Here is a 21826-nt window from a genome sequence, read left to right as displayed (position 1 = left end):
TTTATGTGAAATCAAGATAAATAGCAAGAAATAAACATTACTGTGGGCAAATCATTAAAATATGTCTTTTAAATTTACCAGAAAGACTTTTGAAAAGCAACTGAAACTTTGGCAGAGTGTCACAGCAGAACTGAATTTTTTTGCTGGTAGAGAACAGAAAGTATATTTCTGCGATTGCATCTGACTGATCAATGGGCAGCATAATTTTTTTTTTTTTTAGCTCCACCAGTGTCCCAACTTAAATAAAGCTACAGGCAATTAAATAAGGCATGGCTGGCATGGCAGTGAAAATGACTAGTCATGCCATAATTCCCAGTTGGAAAGCTTAATTATTAAGCTTCTTTAGTTTGTTAGTGTCACTTGCCACCAAGCAAACCTGATTTCTGAAGAAAATATGATCTTTAGTGATGGCACAAAGCAAGCTAAAATCCGAAACCCAATCTCATTTCCATAGCCAAATGACTCATAACTGTGAAAGGCTTTCATGCCAGTAGGAGCCTTTAATCTCAGTATTGACATTCAAACATTTCCACAGTTTCTAGCACAATCTTTTAATCCACTAGAAACTCCTTTAATATTCCCAGTTAACATTTTGTCTGTCCACAGCTGAATGTTGCTTGGCATGTACTGTACCAGGCCTCTCTCTCCTGCTGCTGATAAGAAATGGAGCATTTTACTAGAAAAACATGCATCACAAATGGAGGATGACTCTCAGAAGGGCCAGTAGTGAAGTCTGATGGTTTATAAACACCTGAGCACAGTCTGGCCCCATTCTACCGATCGACAGGCCAGCATGTTCTCTACCCTCCGAGGGTAGGCACATGCTCCTTTAGTGATAACGACAGCACAGTTTATCACACGCCATTTGCCACAGATCATCTGAAATTACCGAAGTCAGGAGGCGACTCTAATCCGTATGTGTGAGGGATTCAAAATTGAGGCGACTGTTAAACAATAACATTTGGATTAACCGTCATGACTGTTAAGGACATCGCTGAATGAAGAAACGATGAACACCACCAACAACTTTGGCAACACCAGTGTACACCACCTTAACCATTTTTACTCCTGTTATGCCCTCTTTTGACTTAATACTCCTTGATTTAATACTGTGACAATCATGGGCAGGAAAAAAGTATAAACTGTCATGTACAAAATAATCAGACCACTAGAAAACACATGCTTTGGCAATAACTCAATCAAGAGTTTATATACACTTCTACAAACTCATAAGAAAACATTATTCATAGTCTAGATGAGTCAGTCAATAACTAGAGTTTGAGAAATGTAGTTTCTTTATATTTTTATGGTAATTTCCATTGTATATGTAAGCAATTTAACTAGCAAATCAGCTGAGTAGTCGCACAGCATTGATAAACACTACACGCTTTCATTCAATTTACACAATCTGTCATTTTAATCCTACCTCAAGGTTACTGGCGGTTTATGTAAATCAGTCACTTTGCTGATAAATATTTATTTGGCGGCTTTTATGGTTGCAAATTACACACAATGCTGAGCTCCCATTGAACATGTGACTTTTTTTTTTTCCAGATGAGAGCAATGATGCATTTTAACAGCTTGTCAATCAAATAAGATGCACCCTAGTTCAAGGTGATGTCATGATACATGACAAGTCTAAACAACTTGCACATTTTAGTAGACACTGGTTACTAAAAGCATAATATTTTTGTCTAACTGGTGTCACTATTGTATCTCTATAACCCAGTTAACTTGTTAATATCTTAGTAGTAGTAGTAGTAGTAGTAGTGTTAAAAATATGCCCCCATGTTGTAGTACATTCACTTCATCGTATATTCTGCTTCAGCGGCATCGCCCTTGAGTTTCTGCCGCATTAGCAACAAGCAATCAGAAGTCTTCTCTGTTATGCTGATTACACGGTGATGCCGTCGTGTTCTCGGCCTGGAGCGAGCTCTCAGCAGGTGTGCGAGGATTAAAGGATAAAAAAAGCAGTTAACAATGCAGATGCCAGCTTCACAACATCAAAGCGCACTGCCCTGATTTGCATTCGTGCCACTCTTATCTCTAGTTATCTCTAGCTCATCTGGGAAACAGACAGAAAAAAAAAAAACACAAAGTGAAGTAGTAAGAATTAAAAAAAAAAAAAAAAAAGATAAAAAGAGAGCCTTTACTTTTTACTTGCTCATCCCTTATCCTCAAATTGATGCTTAAACCCAGCAGCTGAATCTTTACACACAACTAGGTTTAGAGAAGCTCAACAGTGAACGTGACACCAATCTGTCACGTTTCACCTCAGAGTGCAAGCAAAATAAAATCAAAACAGAAGCTCCTCGGGGAGAGTTCCTGCATCCTCACACAACAGAGCGGTTACCAGGGCAACACAGCTTCAAACATCAACCTTGAACATAAAAATGTGATATCTTTAGTCACTTAAACTCGGTTTATAGCCTGCAGGCAGAAAGGAGAACCTCTAGAACTAACGAGAGCTGCGCCACTGAATAACCGCTAACAGTCACTGCAGAATCATTTATCTACTTTGTTTCTAATTGCACCTTGTTATACTACTGTACACCTGATTCTCTGAGATGCTACTAAAACCAGACTTTTTCTGGGGATTTTATTTATTCTTTTTAACAGAGGGCATAATGATGTGTTTCAGCGCAATCTATGATCATCAGCAGGCTCGGTTTCTCATTAGCACAGTAATTTTTTCATCACTCTCGTGGTCTACTCACCCTGATCCAGAACCTCCTCCTCCTCCCTCTTTGGTTGCTGGAGCGCGGCGTCATCTTCGCCGTCTTTGAAAACGAGGAGAGAGAAACCATCAAATGACCTAGAAATTATTCCTGATTCGCATGTAATGAAATCAGAGCAGGAAATATTCGTAGGCAACCGCAGAGTGAACGTTCAAAATCTGCTTTCGGGAGTATGCTGTTTAACGAGATTTACATCTTTCAAATGTATTTTCCTAAAATTAAAAAAAAAAAAAAAAGAAAAAGGGATACACGGACATTCTAAATTAACAAGGGCTTGCTTTTTGCTTCCTGCCTGAAAAACATTGACACCTACAGTTCACTTCAGAATTATTGGCACCCTTGATGGAAAAAGAGCAAAAATGAATGCATAATGAGTAACAGGTTTGTGTATACAGGTGCTTGTATCGTTATTTTCAAGAGTAGAACAAAGTAGTGCAATTTTTGTCTATAACACACTGTTTTCAAAATGATCTGCACCAGTAAAATTACTATTTTGTGAAGCTCCATAGAGAATAACTGCACTAAACCCTGTCCTCTAAAGTCGAACAATGTTGGAGGCACTTTGTCCACTTTGAGCTGGTTCAATTCACACCACAGGTTTTCAGCAGGATTCAAATCCAGAAACTGAGATATCATTGCAAGACACTGATTTTGCGTTTCTTCGTATGTTTGGTTAATCATCTTATTGAAAGCTCTATCTATGGCCAAGTACGGACCTCCTGGTCTTTAACAGAAATCACGATTCCATCAATCTTCACAAGAACCTCTGAACCAGCAGCTACAAAACAGCCCCAAAGCTTCACTGATCCACCTCTATATTCTACATGCCGACAGTATGTATGAACAAAATGTGATTTTGGTCTCATCTATACACAACACACGGTGCCAATGGTACCTCTAATGGCACTTGATGAAATTCAACAGCTGCATTTAGTGAGATGTTTTGAGGGAAGGCTTCTTTCTTGCAACACTTCCAAAAAGCTTGCTGTTATGAAAGTGGTATTTAACAATTGATTTTGAAACTTGACAAAAACAACAATGAACCAAACTGTGCAATTGTCAAACTGTGATCTTCAGGCTCTTTTTTCCCCCATCCCTCACCGTCCTCCTCACTGTATAAGGGAAACAGTGTGCTCATGGATCCAATTCCTGACAAATCTACCTCTGTTTCAGACATGTGAAACTTATTGTTAGGGCCCTAATTGTGCTTAATTGTATTTTAATTGCTTACATATTTTTATGACCATTATTTGTGCAGGTCATTAACCTTATGTCTGTTTTGTATTTAAATTCTTTGTTGGTTTCCCATGGTAATAGACGGTAAAGGGATTTTATCTTTGTGCAACCTCTTATTTATATCCCAGGGACACAGGACATGAAGGAGTTCCTGGGGACTGATTATATATAAAATATATAAAAAAAATTTCCTTGGGGTGTTAATAATTTTGGAACATATCTCTGGGAGGTATACAGATTTTTAGAACAAAGATAAATAGTATCTACTACTGTTTACTATTGAATCATTGTGTGTAATCATTTTCAACAATGATTTTCAGGAAGGGTGGCAACAATTCTGGGGGTCACTTTACTTGATCAAGATTGTTTTTAGACCTTGACAAAGTCCCTTGTGGAGTGTCTCTGTGGTCATCCTATTGTCCAGAAACTCTATGTGTGGGTAGGATGGACTTCTCGGTGTCATTAGCCTCTCAGCCTGGTAGCTGTCCGGCCATAAGGGAACTAGCTAATGTGTAGGAATATGCTACTACTAAAATCAGCAAAAATAAGGAAAAAGTAAAAGAGAGTTGAACACAAAAGGGAGTGTATACCTTTATGCTCTGAGCCATGCATCATAGACATCATTTGGTCCGGGGTGATGGCAATAGGGACATTGGCTTCGGCAGGAATGTTTCTGAAAAGACTGCTGCTGCCGTGGTCCATGCAATCCATGTAAGGCAAAGCATGCTTGCTGTCCATGTAGTACATGATGTAGAAGTTACACATCTCGTCGTTGGAAGTACCACTGGGAAAAAGGAGATGGAATATCCGTCACACATACATCAGCATGAAATCAATCAATCACTTTATAGTAAGACTAAAGCCATATTCGGCCTGGGCTTGTTTTTACTCTCTGGACTTTAGTCCCGTCTGAATGTCACAGTGTTTTGTTGTTTTTGTTTTTTTTTAACGGACGAACGTGTGCACACTCACCTGGAAAGATTACACAGTATTTTATCGAGCAAAGAGGAAATAGGTTTTGCTCTTTTTCATCAGTATAAAGACACTCCAGGAAGCCTTTTTTTTTTTTTTTTTCGAAACCTAACCAAAACCAAATTTAAAAAAATATATATTCAAGATTTAAAAGAATTTGTCAGAGGAGTGAGATTCCCATGCATTTAGATAAGTTACTGAGTTCCTACCACAGGTACAGAGAACATACATGCGATGGTCATGTGACCTACTAATGACCAAACGCAATATATTATAATGAGATGTATGTAGAAGGCATGGAATTTTTAGTGTGACACCCCCGTCACTGTGATTTAGCCTACAGGCCTCCTCTAGCAACATTACATAACAGGCATATATCCGAAAATCTTATCCCATATGAATAGTATTTAAGCTGAGCTCAAGGAACGGCAACAGACTTTGAATCATGTTTGTACACGTTTGTCACTTCTTCACTTCTCACTCTGCTCACTGCCATTTAAATGAATCATGTCTTCGCTAAGACGTGTGAATGTGTTTGTATATGTGTGTGTGTGTGTGTGTGTATATATATATATATATATATATATATATATACACACACACACACACACACACACACACACATATACACACGTATATATATTTATATATATATATATATATATATATATATATATATATTTATATATATATATATATATATATATATATATATATATATATATATATATATATATATATATATATATATATATATATACACATATGTGTGTGTGTGTGTGTGTGCGTGGGGACTGGTACTCTGGGTTGCTTCCCATGGGATGCGTTATATGGCACTCTGATGTCGCAATCACGCACATCCCAAATCACCATGGCAACAAGAATGGGGAGGCAGACCCAAGTAACACACCCCCCCCCCCCACACACACACACACACGTGTGGACCCAGTCACAAAAGAGAATCATGAAAAATGCATGTTACCCTGGAGACAACTTTCTTTTGTGCTTGACGATTCTGCAAACACACTACAGCGCACACGCACACGCTGAACACACACTGAACACACACACACGCACACACTGAACACACACGCAATAACCAAGGAGGAGCTGTGACAGGGAGCCACACTGGGCAGGGCAGCGAGCAGCACTAATGACCACCTGTCACACACTTGGCTGATGTGAATCTCAAGACAGGAGTCCAACAGCACTCGGAGTATGGAGATGAAAACACGCCTCAACTACACACACACTCTCCACCCTTTAAACCTACTCACATTCTCATTTACAAGGAAAGCTGGTGAAACAAAAAAAATATGGTCGGTGTGGGCCGTGGATTAATTCATCACAGAAATGACATTCTCTATTTAAATATGGTGCTATTACAGTGCTGTGAAAAAATATTTGATTTCTTCTGTTTTTGTCTAGATCTCATACTAAATATTTTTAGATCTTCAAACGAAACACAACATAAAACAAAGGCAACCTGAGTAAACACACAATACTGTTTTTATTTTTTATTGAAGTTATCCAACACCTATCACCCATTTGAAATACTAATTGGTCCCCTACAATCTTAAAATCTGGTTGTGTCACATTTAGCAGCGATTACTGCAACAAATGCTTCCAATAACTGGAGGATAGAGGATCATCAAAGTGCGTTTTGGCAAAATTCAGATGTTCTTCCTTAATGTTCTTCTGGGTTAGAAGTGGTTTTCACCTCGCCACTCTTCCATGTATGCCATTTTTGCCCGGTGTCTTTCTGATAATGGAGTCATGATCAGTGACCTTTATTGACACAAGCGAGGCCTGTAGGTCCTTTGATGTTGTCCTTGGCTCTTATGTGACTTCCTGGATGAGTAGTTGCTGTGACCTTGGAGGAATTTTGGAAGTGTGGACACTTCTGGGAAGATTCACTACTGTGCTGAGTTTTTCCATTTGGAGATAATGGCTCTCGCTGTGGTTCTTTGGAGTCCCAGAGCCTTTGAAATAGGTTTGTAACTCATCCCAGACTGATGTATTTCAATCACCTTCTTCTTCATCATTTCTGGAATTTCTTTCAATGTTGGCAGGGTGTGAAACTGGGTAAAACCTTTCAACCAACTTCATGCTGTTAAAAAAGTTCTATTTAAGTGTTGATTTGATTGAACAGGGATTGCAGTAATCAGGCCTGGTTGCGTCTAGTCCAGCTGAATCCCATTATGAATGCATTTTCATAGATTTGGGGAATTAATAACTACAGGGGCAAATACATTTTCACGCAGGCCCAGTTGGTATTGATAACTTTTTTGCTTCTGTAAATTACATTATCATTTATAAACTATATTTTGTGTTTACTCAGGCTGACTTTGTTTTTTCTTACAATTTGTTTTAATTTCTGAAACAATTTAGTACGAGATATAGACAAAACCAGAAGAAATCATGGTGGGGCAAATACTTTTTCACAGCACTGTATATGAAATGATTGAACGAAAGAGAAAGGAATTCAGAATTACTCACTCCAGCTTAAACTCACCCGATGTGTGTTTTAGAGGTCTTTCCCTCTCCTGTGAAAACGCAGCGAGCAGCCAGCGTGTCTCCGTATCTTACGTCAATGGCATTGCTGGTTGGATAAAAGGCCTGGAACAAACACACAGCTGCTACTTATTCTTGGGGAAAAGGCATGACTGAGGCACAGACTGACTACTCACTATTCACAATGTTTTTACAATTATATCCATACAGACAACATAGAGTTCTGAAAACTAGAAATAAAGAGAAGAGAAATATAAAATGGCTGGATTTTTTTAGTAAGCATAGTGCATCTTTTCTAAACTAAACTAGAAAAGAAACTCTTCTGTAAAGGTAAAGGCAATTTCATGGTTGAGGTAAGATTAATTTAAGGGCCTACTGAATGAAATTCTTTTCATATTGTTGGAGTCAGAGCTCTGTGAAAAGACGTTTTGGTCGGCCAAGGAAAATCACAGAAAATCAGGGGCAAGAGAAATTAAGCACCACTGGGCTGTGTACTGCTGTAAATACTCTATGCATCCTGTTTTGTGTAACACAAGAGGGAGGTCTGTTTCACCTCTTGGTTCACCTCGGGAACCTAACGTTGGTTAAGACTTCCTAGAGTAACACAGACAGATATTTAGGCCAGAACTGGAACAGCTCTCCATCTGCTAGGCACCCACCTTTACTTGAAACAGTGGTGGACGCCCTAACACAATCATCGTGTAAATTCAAAGAGTGAACCTAAAATACAGGGAATTTACATTTCTAGAGTGTTTTTCAGTGAGCTTCTAGCCATGACTGCAAGCCTACAAAAATGTGTGACATTAAGTGGAAGCATTTTAACTCTACTGAATATTTAAAATTACATTTTACATTTTTAGGTCTGGTCCATGTTTCTCTGGCACAGAGCAAGTGGTCATTACGGGAAGAATAGTGGAATAGTGGATCAAGGCAGAGTCTCTGTCACAAAGCCTGCTGGCTCAAGGGCGTTAAAAAATTTATTTTAACTCCTGCTTTTTTGTCCCCAACTCTCAGGCTCGTTTTTTTTATATGATTTGATGATCACATGCAAGTAATGGGAATGAAACGTAACGTGAATTTCAAATATGATCTCACAAATATGATAACAGCAGATTATAATCAAGCCTATCAAGCCTTTAGCGGATTTATCTGACACTAAACCCCCTCTGCACCATGGAGTCATTGGTGAAGGGTCTTATCCTACCATGTGTAATATATTTTGACTGACTTATCAAGATCTTAATATAAGCTAGAGTGAAAGGGGCAGAAATGTCAAGAAACCCATCATGTCATCTATGTAGTACTGATGGGTTTTCCTCAAATCAATAGTAGCAACATTTGCAGGGACCGTCCCACATCCAGCATGTCCCTCTCCATTTCTCTAAATGATATCATTTCTAAAAAGCACTGTATGTTCTAGTAGACCATGTGAACAATTATTAGGAAGGAACGGCCAACAGTGTTTTTCTTGCAATAAAGGAATTCAGTCAAGAAACTGCAGTGCAGAGCAAATGAGTCATACTGTGCAATCTTTCATCCAGCATAATTGCCCAGGTACATATAAAACTAAACAAAATCACCTTGGACTGCAAGCAAACTCTTCAAGAAGAAAAAAAGCAGATGCTTTATGCGTCACTGAGCTGCAGTATGTACTGACAGAACAAAAGAGCCTCTTCGTGTTTCTAATCCGTCTAATGTTGTTATGTGCTTATGGCTCGGCTCAGCTGCTGCATCCTGCTGTGGCTAAGCTACGACGCTGCATGGAAGGAAGTGTAATGTCTCAGCATGGCCTGCACATGACATTTAATCCTGGCCTTTAACTCAGAGAGACAAGCCATCTGCCATGAACTGGAAATGTCTCAATATCAGGGGCGGAACGTATCAATGGGCTAGACTTCCTAATTTTTACTCAAAAGTCACTTATAAAGGAAGTCGAGGCAGAAGTTGGGAAAGTCGATTTACATCAATCACGAATTTTTCATTCATTCACCTTCATCAAGTGGGTTATTTTACTTGGATCCGGATTCTGTCCTGGGAACACTGGGCATGAGGCGGGAATACACTATGGATCTGATGCTAGCTTACTACGCCCACACGTTCACACATTGGAGGAATTTAGCATAGCTCGTCCACCTACTAGCATCTATTTTGAGGAGGGAAGGATCCGGAAGAAACCCACGTGGACACACGGAGAACATGCACAGAAACGCCACACAAACCCGAGTTCAGGATCAAACCGCCATTAAATCTTTAGTGAAAGCTATTTATAAATTAAGCTCTATATCTGTATGATTTGCTCTTTCAGAAATAGGTGACTTTTCAGAGGAATCTGCATATGTGTGGGTGTGGCTGTGTGTTGCATGGGTTGTTGCCAAGGTGATTTGTGGTATTGCTTTACCTATTTAGCTGTGTGGGTCTGGGCATAGAGCATAGAAATCACAAAACTGGAACGACATTTTGAGCTGTACTGCTCCTTGTCTGAAAGTTGGATAAGAACACCTTTGGTGTGAAGTGCACTGTTAGTGTAACAGCTACGGTTTTGAATTCACATCCTCGAGTCATGAATTTTAAATGTTTATTGACTGCCCCAACAACTGCATATTAACAACTTGCATATTAAATGTATTATGAGTGAAAGCTGTGAAAATTCTTATTCATGATGAACGCACATACACTACAGATCCGAAATTAGGTTGGAATATTTCCATAGGAAATGTGATTAGAATGAGTAACTTAAGTAGAGCGGGATACTACATGTACGTTTAGGAGTACCTGTGGTAACTGTGGAGACTGCCGCCCAATCAACGTCCACTGTCCGTTTCGAATTCTGTAACCACTAACAACTTTACCTGAAGCACACATGAAAATATTTTTGAGCAATCTTTGAAAATTAATTCATTTCTATTTCAACGTATGATAAGAAGAAAATTACGAACTCACCAAGGCGATGCGTGTGGGTTCTGAAGGCAAACGGGTACATCGGGTATGATAAATAAGAGCAAGCGATGTCAGCGTTGGTTACTGTAAATGAACAAATGCAACACACCAGGATTTCAATTATTGACATACCATGGCATTGCATAAATTGAACAGTAAAGGATTTTGTACTTCAAAAAACTGCTCTTAAAGACACATGGACATTAGTACACAACAATGAACAGTGGGCTTTAAAACCCTGAGAATTGCCCATTTAAAAAACTGAAGTAACCAGGTTACGTGTGTGTTTGGTGGTTCGATCCCATCTTAAATGGATTCCATCAAGATATAAACAGTGTCAGATTGCGAGGCAGCTCCTTAGTATACCTGTTTTTCCTGGAGGGATGACGGTGTCTACGGACAACATCAGGTACATGCCTGCTAAAAAGGGCTGTCTGGACAGAAAATGCAAAATGACATCAGATTCTCCTCTAAATCTCATCACTTCACTACATTAAGCATTTAATCATCTAAACTCTGAAACTTGAAAAAAGGAACCCGATTTCTTCCAAAATAGCATTCAGCCGTCCTATTATCAAGGATTTACATACTTCATTTTGTGAGACTGTAATCCCCCAAGGGGCGTCATGATTACGCTGAGCTTTTTGCACGTGGATTTGTTCGGCTCTGCTAAATCTTTCTGCATCCCACAGGTTTCTGAAACCATTTATTAAAAGAATGTGGGTCTGGAGTGACAGGTGTGCGGAAAAACAACAGGTCTATTTCTGTTCTGTGTTTCTATAAACTGATGGGTCCGTGCGTGTAAGCAAAGCACAAACAAGAGCAAGAAAAGGAGAAAGCAGAGCTCGCAATCGAAGTTCAGCCACATCCATCAACCATCCATCGGCATCATACACAGCAGCGGTGAGACCAGGACCGAGGCGACCCGCTGAACTCAGATCAATAATCCGTTTCAGTAATAATGTCACTCTGCTCTAACTACAGCTGCTGTGCCACTACTGATCAATTAGCAATTCACCTTTGTACGTGTGTTATTTTAAAAATGCCAGTTCTAGAGCAGATATGAGTCTTAGCACTAAATGTGGGAGGAAGCATTTAAACCTAAATTGTTTTTTCTGCCTATTTAAATTGGTAATTCATTCATTTAAACAGGGAACTTCCAATTATTGCCACAACACCCTGAAAATTGATGCAAGGCCCATAATTACATGCTTTATGGAAGGGAAAAAAAAAACAGCCTAAGGTTGATGGATCTAACAGCCAATACAACATCAGTCAATATACATGGGTAGTTTGTAGGAAAACAACTGCTTAAATGAATCAAACGTTCAGACGTTTACCAAGCTCATTATTGCTTCCAATTAAATAATCATACTAATGCAACGTAAATTTACAAGTTTGCAAGCCCGGAGGGAATTCTCAAACTGAACAATTTTACAAATGGAGTCATGCAAAGAATCAATAACAGCATTAAGAAAAGCGATGGGGATTCGAAACTTACGGTTTGGAAGTCATTCTTAGAGTAAGTCCTGAGCAGTCTTTATGGTGATCTGAAACCAAGACAAGACACCATCAGCCCAACTTATTCATCCTAAAATTCATCTCATTATTTTTTGCCTTTGCTAAGCAAGATCGGGCTGAAATAAAAAAGTGGTGCCTTTGTTGGATTTTGTTAGTTTCCTTCACTAAAAATGATTTAATAAAATAAAATCAGATGTTGACGACACTGGGCAAATACTCTCAATCTTAAAGTAAAGTGCCAGTTGAGAGAATAATAAATAGGTCAGCAGTTTTGCCCCAGAAGCTGTTCAAAATTTATTTTCTTAAATTATCCAGGAGTCAAATACTAGGTGAAATGTTAAAAAATAGCTCAGCATTGTCAGAAGTTTCTCTGGAGCTATTACACTGGAACAGGACTTTTCAGAAGGTCGACATTTCTGCATTATAATTCTTAAATTTTAGTGTTTCCACATTTTCTATTGGACTGAGGTCCTGTCCCTTTATTTTGCAGGCTAGTCAAATGCATGCTGAACAAGGTCCATACAGATTTTGCACCTGCATGCACCTGGCAGGTTTTATCCTGGAACAATTCTGGCCAACAACTGATAAGTTTTACAGTGCGGGACATTCTACAACAAGGATTCTACTAATTTTATTTTTTGTCTGTGAGCTTATTTTAAAATATAGTTCTATTTTTCAATATATTATCACAAGTATTAAGTGATTGTTAACATTCCAGAATGTATTCAACCCGCACTACCATGTTTCTGTAAACCATTTAAAATGTAATTAGAAAATATACCTTATAAACCGTTCAGATGAATTCAATCAAGGACTAATAATGTGCCAGGAGAAATTTGTTTAATCTACTTTATCAATGTTTTCTCATTACTACTTGGCTGTGAAACAGCAGCACTGAGCCAGCTTTGTCATGACTCCTTGGCAACAGTGTGTCAGCTGGGCCACTGATTTCCAGCCTGCTGTTGGGATCATCAGATCATCATGGGATCATCAGATCATCAGTAAAACATCTCATGATATGTTGTACCTCAAAAACGTACCTCTAAAGTTTTTGACATCACCATAATGGATTTGCAGCACAAAGTAGGTAATTTTGCTATCTCCTCCAACTCTGAAGCCGACATCTGTGTGGGAAAGAAAGGAGAAAAATGGAGGAATCATGAGATCAGATACTTACTTAACTTTATCCTCTACAACCCGTGTGAGACATAAGGCCGCATTCTCCCCCTTGTGTTGTCACCTTAGCGTGGGGGGGTTTGCGTGGCTTTATGACCCTGAGCAGCTATGTGGGCTGGGACTCAGTCCCTGATAGGTCAAACCATTCCAAACAGGTCTCAACTACCTCACCCCATAAAAAATAACACTAAGTTATAGAAACTGCATCGAGATCAGATAGGTATGTGAAATAAACAGAGAGAGAAAGCTAGAGAGTAAAAAAAGTAAATGGTGGATGAGGAACCGATTGCCTTGCGGCTTTCTTTTCTGTACAGATATGTTGATAAGAGGTCTCACTGGAGAGCAATTACAATGGTCCAGAGTACCGTGTAAATCCTCTGATTATTAATGATCTCAGAAGTTAGCTGACTGTGCTGCGGTCACTGATAATATGAGTTACAAAGAGACAGAGAGAAGTAAAAGGCCTGACAAATGGAAAGAGAGACTAAAACAGAAGACAGAGACAGACATGGACCATGGCCTAAACACAGACATCACCTTTAGGGAGCTTGGTGGGTGGAGCATTTCTGGCCCAGGCGTACATAATCTTGGCCTCGTCCTCACAGGTGCCCTGTTCTGTCCCACAATCCCTGCACAAACACACACACACACACACACACACACACACACACACAGACAGAACGCTCAATACAACTACCTGCCGCTGTTTCATTATCCACTCATCCATCAACACAGCTCAGAGCCCTGAAGGCTTTATAAATTATCACACAGACAAACATGTTTACATCATGGAGAGAATTATAATACAAAAGCATTAGAGACATTATGCCCAGTTATCACTACACCATAACTGTTAAACCATCACTTGGCATTTCAACAGTCAGAAATGTAAAAAATTGAAAAGTGTCCAATGCGGGCTTGAATTAATACAAAAATTTGGATTTATTTGCCAGAGAGAATGTACTGCCACTACACATTATCATGACAGAACATCAAATATCAAATTTATTCAGCCTGGATTATAGCTCTGAAAACAGATCTGGGAACTTTGTTTAAAATATTAAAAATGCTTGTTTGAGATCAAACATGAGCGTTATATTAAACATCCAGCAAATGATGGAAAGAAAAAAAAACCCCAAACATGATCCAATTTGCTGATCAGATGGAGCTGAGAACATTCCAGGAACTCCCGGCCTTCTACAGCGCTCAAGCGCAACTAAACAACAGCATCAGTTGATGCGGATTTTGAGAAGCTGTCAGAACCATCATTCCCATATATCATGCATTCACAGGTGGTAACAGAACGTTTAATATTTTATAATAGAATAGAAAAGAAACCAAACACACTGGCCACTTTATTAGGAACAATACACTATTACATTTACATTTATTCATTTAGTAGACGCTTTTATCCAAAGCAACTTACAAACGAGGAAATACAAGCAAAGAGCTATATCAAGTGGAGAACAATACGAGTAGTGCTACCATGCAAGATTTATAATTGAGTTCTAGAGAAGCAAAGTGCGCAGAGTAGAGTTGTAAGAGCCAGAGTAATTATTTTAGTTTTTTTAAATAATGTGGGTTTGGCATTTTAGAGGTTAGTTAAGTGCTCACGGAAGAGGTGGGACTTTAGCTGTGTTTTGAAGATAGTGACAGATTCTGTGGTCCGGATTGAGGTTGAAGTTCATTCCACCACTGAGGAACGGTTAGTGTGAAGGTTCTGGAAAGGGACCTTGAGACATGCTGAGCAGGCACTACTAAGCGTCAGTCGTTAATCGACTGCAGATGGAACGTAAGCCTTAAGGAGAGTGTTGAGGTAGGGTGGTGCTGTTCCAGACAAGGTCTTGTACATGAGTATCAAGGCCTTGAATTTGATACGGACATCTACAGGAAACCAGTGAAGGGAGATGAAGAGGGGTGTAAAATGTTTTTTTTTGGGCTGGTTGAAGACGAGGCGTGCTGCTGCATTATGAATCATCTGAAGGGGTTTGATGAAGCTGGCTGCGAGGCCCATGAGTAGTGTGTTGCAGTAGTCCAGTTTTGAGATGACAAGAGCCTGGATTAGTAGTTGTGTAGCCTGTTTGGTGAGGTAGGGTCTGATTTTCTTGATGTTGTACAGGACGAACCTTCAGCAGTTGTTGAAATGTGGTCTATAAAGGTCAAGCTGTCAAGAGTCACCCCAAGGTTCCTGGCTGTCCTGGTTGGCTTACAACAGTGAGGTTGTGGCTGATTGAGGGGCAGGCTGGGATGACAAGAAACTCAGTTTTAGCCAATTTGAGCTTAAGGTGGTGTTCCCTCATCCAGTTTGAGATGTCAGACAGACAAGCAGAGATTCGTGCAGAGACAGTTGGATAATCAGGCTGGAAGGACAAATAGAGCTGGGTGTCATCAGCCTAGCAATGATATGAGAAGCGATGAGAATCACAGGCCCCAGGGATGTAGTATAACTGTAGTATTACTGGGAAGGACTCACTTTGCTCTCAATTCTTCATGGTGTAAGCTCCACAAGGTATTAGAAACATTCCTTTGAGATTCTGGTCCATGTTGACATGACTGAATCACATAATTGCTGCAGATTTGTCAGATGAATCTCCCATTGTACCACACCCCAAAGGTGCTGTACTGGATTCAGATCCGGTAACTGGGAAGTACACTGAAGAACACTGAACTCACCATCAGGTCCATGGAATCAGTTTGAGATGACTTTTGACATGCTGTATTATCATGCTAGAAGTAGGCATTATAAGATGAGTAAATTGTGGCCAATTTTAAATTGTCCAGTTTAGGTGAACCCATGCCTCAGATTCCAGTTGTTGGCTGAGAGGAAAAGAACCTGATCTGGTTCTCTGCTCTTGCAAGCCATCTGAGATTCTGAGATGCTTTTTTTTTCTCACCACAGAGGAGAGTGGTTATTTGAGTTAATGTAGCCTTTCTATCAGTTCAATCCAATCACAGTTTGCTTTAGGCTTGCGAGATTTATCTTTTTCCTCCCAATTGTGAGTTGCTGTAATTGTTTAACTATTTATGTACAACAGTTTAAAATACTGCCTGATTAAAAAACTAAAAATTAAAAAGTCTTCAAGTAATTGAGTGGTACTGTTGAAACAAATGATTTGCATTAAATCTAACTACCAGCACTGGGGAAACTGTCCTGGGCCTCAGGTCATCCAATGATATCTGGAATAAGCTTATTTAAATGAAAAATTAATATGTAAAATAAATTAAAATTGGTCAAAAGGTCCGAGCGTTATCCATGGCAATTAATTAGGAATCAACTCACTCTTGAACAGTTACTATGTGAAAGGAAAAATAATAAAAAAAAGTCAGTAGTAATGTTGTCAAAAAAGAAAACGCCTAAAATTCCAAAAATATTTCTAAATAATAGTCTATTACTACCACAGTCTACACAACAAATGACTTTGTACAGTTTTATAAGCTACATAACCACAACAGGAAAGAAAAAATTCACTCGACCGCCTGACGTGCAGTAACACTGACTATTCTCAGCTTAACTGCTCTTCAACAGGAAAAGTATCATTTCAGGTTTAAGGCGATTACAGGAAGAGTTAGGAATGTTCCTGCTGTGCTAAACAGAATATCAAACAGTACACACGAAGGTATTTACACACAACCTTCACGTGAGTATTCACTCCTTTCTTGTGTTTTTCACCCATGATACTTTCTGTGCAATTGTGTTAAATCCTCTCTTCAGAGAACTACTTCGATATCGACAGCCATTTTCTCCCAAAGGAGGAGTACAATAAAGTGTGATGGAAAGCTTTTAAAAGAAATTATGTAGGAGACTTAAATCACATATTTCAACACTATCCATCCATCCATCTACTCCTTTTCAGGGTCACGGGGAAACCTGGAGCCTATCCCAGGGAGCATCGGGCACAAGGCGGGGTACACCCTGGACAGGGTGCCAATATATTTCAACACTAACACCTAGATAAATTTTTTATCTTAGCCACAGAAGACATTCATGCGCTGTTTGAACAGAAAAAAAAGAAAGGATTTTCTTGATTTTCAAACACAACCCTGACCAGGATGTAGCGGGTACTGAAGATGAATGAATGTATGAATAAACAAATACCAGCCATCGAGTCCATCAATTACTTGCTGTTTTAGTATGTTTTTTTTTGTCCACTGTCCACAAACAGACAAACAGCTGTCCATTTTGTATGTATCGCAGTTTTTCGCCTAAACCACTTTTAGAGATAGTCAGTAAATTTCAAAACGGTGACAAAAACTGGACTTTTGCTGAACAGAAAGAACCACACAAATGACATATTTTACTTGATCTGTGTTATTGTAACCTCCAGTAGTCTATAAACCGCTAATGATATATTTCACAATATTGAATGTTTAAAGCAAAACAGTTAATCACTTCAGAGGTCACAGTTTCCCTTTTAGAATAAGGAGCCAAGGTAGTGCCAGTCAAAAAGCATATTTATACTTCATGAAAATGGTTCTTTCAGGTCTTTCAACATGTTTTCACAAAAGTGCGCTTTCAAAAGTGTCTTTCAACATGATTCATCTCGTATTCAGCTACACAGGACTATACTGATTATACTGTTTGATGCCTATAGTCAAACAGTTTCTTGATAGCTTTCCAAGCTCGCTGGATTTGCTGCATTTGGGTGTGATAAGTCACATGACCTGGCCTATTTTTTATGCCTCCGATGATCCTCTGCAGCATTCTTGATTTTTGGAGCCTCACAGGCACTTGAATATTTGATGCTGTCTGGAGGAATATGAATGAAGGGAGATTCATTTTTGATGCAAAGGAGGTTCTACTAACAAGTGTAGGGATGGTTTACACGTCTGCCACAGTATCCATTCATATGCAAGGCAAAAGCAACCAAGTAAACACTTGCATTTAAAAGTACACATTTCATCTTACGGTTCAGAAATGTGTGCATCACCTCTGCATTTTATGGACAAAAATAACAGAGGCAGAGGACCGAGCTGTGGTCTCATTAGCGTTTTGGAAACGAGGCTGTGTTTTCTTTGCAGAGGTGTGGAATGGTCCGTCTGATGTTCTGACCTGAAACGGTCTGGACCCAACTGTAATGTTCTCTTTATGTTGCTTATCGCACAGACCCAAGAGAAAAGACAGAAAGACGGCGGGGCAGAGCTGTGAGGTGGATATGAGAAATCCCCCCAACCCCCCATCTAACCCACAACCCCACAGGGCATCTCTAACAACCCCTGTTGTCAAGCTGGATGTGGTTGCCCTGGTAACAGGCGAGTTTATTAGCGTCTTCCCTGCTCCCTCTCTCGCTTGCTCTCTTCCTCTCTCAGGAGGACAACGCATCATTTGCTGCTTCTCTTATGTGGAGCATTCAGACCAGAATCAGCTGCTCGAGATTCTTAATGGTACATCACTAAGACTTAGTGTATAAGGCTAAATAAAATCAATTAGGGGTCTCAAGCAGCTTGTAATGATCCATTCACTCCATTTGTTTTATATAAGTTTATAAATTACAGTCAACAAGACTGTTTATCAGCTTCAGTAATGACAAAATGGCTAATCCGGGTGTTTGGAAAACTACTCTTTCAATTTGCACTGCATAAAGCCATGTAATACTTTTGCAAATTGGTCAGTATTAGGGACACTGATCACAGTCTAAAGTGGAAAAATGAAGCACTTACCAGTAGCCTTTGGTGGAGTAGGGGGTTCTGCAGCCGTATAAGAGCATGTGGTGGGCTGTCTCCATGGAAGCATGGGGCACAAAGTCCACTAAGGAGAGAAATAGCAGTGTGTTAGTGTTTCAGACTGAATATACACAAGAATCCCATGCAGTATTCAATTCTTCACAAAGAAGTAAGGCTGGGCAAAACATGGTTATCTTGATAAATTATTACACAGTACAATTTTCTGAGATATCGCTGGCATGGTGACGTTTTTTTTCATGCTTTTAATAATTACAAATCAAATGGTGCTGAATGGATGCCATTGATTTGATGTAAAAAATAAATAAATAAATAAATAAAAAATTAAGATCTTCTTTGTTGGCATAAAAGAAAATACCATCAAAGACATGTTTATTACTAATGTTTTGCAGACAGATTGTTAGTTAAATTATATATTGTGATACGCATCGTTTATGGAAGAAATGTCCTCAAGTATCGTGATATGATATTTTTGTCATATCGTCCAGCCCTACAAAGAGGAACATTAAAATAGGGCTGTATTAATATAGGTATCAAATATGCATCAATATACTTAGTTCAGAGGAGGTTTAAACACAATGTCACATTTAAAAAAGTTTTTAAAAGTCCAATTCTTTTTTTTTTATCCAAAAATTCTATTTAATGGGGGGGAAAAAAGTCTACCATAATGGAAAAAAAAAAACATCAAACCCAAAGATAAAAAATTCCAGATGACACCGATATCCAGGCTCGATATCAGGCTGACATACTGCTGGATCGGATATGAGTGGGGAAAAAAGAACAAACCCGATCCGATTCTATAACATCTCAAGGCTGAAATATCACAGAACTGTGCATTATAACAAAATGTTATGTAACTGTATGTCATGTAAATGTTACAATTTGATAATTCTGATAAGAAAAGTAAGAAGCTAGTTATTCAAATTATATTCATTCCTTCATGTTCATTCATCACGGTTGCGGTGGACCTGGCTGTGTGGCAGGAATACACCCTGAATGGCACCATACATTTACATTTACATTTATTCACTTCGCAGACGCTTTTATCCAAAGCGACTTACAAATGAGAAAGATACAAGCAAAGCGATATCAAGCAGAGAACAATACAAGAAGTGCTACCATACGAGATCTATTAATTGAATTCCAGAAGAAGCAAAGTGCAGAGTAGAGGTGTAAGTGCATTTTTTAAAAACATTTTTTTTAATTATTATTATGAGTTTGTTAGGTGTTCATAGAAGAGGTGGGTCTTTAGTTGTTTTTTGAAGATGGTGAGAGATTCTGCGGTCCGGATTGAGATTGGAAGTGCATTCCACCACTGAGGAACAGTTAGTGTGAAGGTTTACACACACATATACACACATTCACACGCTCAACTTATTTGACATCTACAAAAATAACCTACAAAAAAAGATAAGAAGGATAAATGAAACAAACTGCACAAAAACCGATTTCAACCTCCAATTAAATACTTGTTCCTGTGAGTAACGATGGAGATGGTTAGTGACAATACAGACAATACCCATGATACTGTCAGACAGGCACAGTGTCACATATGACGATCATCATATCATGCACCATTAAATAAAACAATTTTAAAATTCATGATTTGTTTGTTCTCATTCACGTTCTGGAAGACTGGGTGTCAAACCAGTGCGTTAGTCCTGAACTCACTGAACTATTCAAGTTTACTCTCCCTCCTGTTTGTAAACTCAAACCTAATCATTGTGCTACTGCAAACTCAGCAACGTGGCCTCCACAAGAGCATCATCAGGGGTGGCAAATCAATACACTGATTTTGATTGACGCCCCGCTCCGGACATTCTCTTCGGGCAAGCTTAATGGAGTTATAAATAATGCATTGGCTCGTTTGATTGACGGCCGTCCCTGTACCAGCTGAATCAAAAGCCACATAATTGAGCAGATACAGTTCAGCTCTTGCCATTATACACATGGTGCACTTATGTCTCAAAAAACATGATGGAAATTAACTTACATTGGTGCTTGAAATTTGTTAGGATTTTCTATATTTCTGCATAAATATTATACGTGGTCAATTATTTATTGAGGAAAATTATCCAATATTACAAATCTGTAAGTGGCAAAAGTATGTGAACCTTAGCTTTCAATAAAGTGTGTGTAAAGGTCTGATCCCCTTGTGCAGCAATAACTGCAGGTAAACGTTTCTGGTAACTGTTGATCAGTCCTGCACCTCGACTTGGAGGAATTTTAGCTCATTCCTCAGTACAGAACAGCTTCAACTCTGGGATGTTGGTGAGTTTCCTCACATTAACAGCTCGCTTCAGGTCCTTCCACAACATTTCTATTGGATTAAGGTCAGGACTTTGACTTGGCAATTCCAAAACATCAACTTTATTCTTCTGTAACCATTCTTCAGTAGAATGACTTGTGTGTTTAGGGTCACTGTCTTGCTTCATGACCCACTTTCTCTTGAGATTCAGTTCATGGACAGATGTCTTGACATTTTCCTTCAGAATTGGCTGGTATCATTCAGAATTCATTGTTCCATCAATGATGACAAGTTGTCCTGGCTCAGATGCAGCAAAACAGTCCCAATCCATGACACTACCACCACCATGTTTCACAGTTGGGATAAGGTTCTTATGCTGGAATGCAGTGTTTTCTTTTCTGCAAACATAATGCTTCTCATTTAAAACAAAAGATTCTATTTTGGTCTCTTGTTTTTTTTTTTGTTGTTTGATCTCACTTACTCTTCTCTGTCAATCAGAGAGTAAGCTCATGTATACAGAAGAAGGCAGAGATCACTTTCCTCTGAGTCTATTACACTGCTCTGTGACGCAGCAGCATTTTGAAAAAATGCCATAATTAGCTTGATGTGTCTCGGAAGATGTATGCGATAGCTTTCACCCTCTCCAGGTGTTGTCCGTTGTGTGATACAGGAGAGCTGGCTAGTGGGGTGGAACTGGCAGATGATCAAATTGGGAAAATGAGAATTGAGAAAAATGAGAGGGGGAAAAAGTACTAATGATACCTGCAAAACTCTCAGAGCAGGCATCATTACTCCATAATCTAAT

The 21826-nt window shown here is 39.0% G+C and overlaps 1 protein-coding gene across 2 annotated transcripts in view; it reads right to left on the bottom strand.

Moving 5' to 3' along the window:
* The window catches only part of pam (peptidylglycine alpha-amidating monooxygenase), an 81563-nt gene that overhangs the window by 32546 nt on the left and 27191 nt on the right, over nt 1–21826 (bottom strand). For both annotated transcript variants that reach the window (XM_053644558.1, XM_053644559.1), the window contains exons 5-14: nt 18753–18840; nt 13632–13723; nt 12959–13042; nt 11899–11947; nt 10764–10831; nt 10401–10481; nt 10233–10309; nt 7462–7565; nt 4565–4758; nt 2718–2780 (exon numbers count right to left, since the gene is read on the bottom strand). In XM_053644558.1, the coding sequence (XP_053500533.1) occupies nt 2718–2780; nt 4565–4758; nt 7462–7565; nt 10233–10309; nt 10401–10481; nt 10764–10831; nt 11899–11947; nt 12959–13042; nt 13632–13723; nt 18753–18840 (900 nt within the window). The remainder of the gene's footprint in view (nt 1–2717; nt 2781–4564; nt 4759–7461; nt 7566–10232; nt 10310–10400; nt 10482–10763; nt 10832–11898; nt 11948–12958; nt 13043–13631; nt 13724–18752; nt 18841–21826) is intronic.

Source organism: Ictalurus furcatus, chromosome 16 (assembly GCF_023375685.1).
Source record: "Ictalurus furcatus strain D&B chromosome 16, Billie_1.0, whole genome shotgun sequence".
Taxonomy (NCBI): Eukaryota; Metazoa; Chordata; class Actinopteri; order Siluriformes; family Ictaluridae; genus Ictalurus; species Ictalurus furcatus.
Note: the sequence above shows the minus strand (reverse complement) of the source record. Positions and strands in the feature narration are given on the sequence as shown.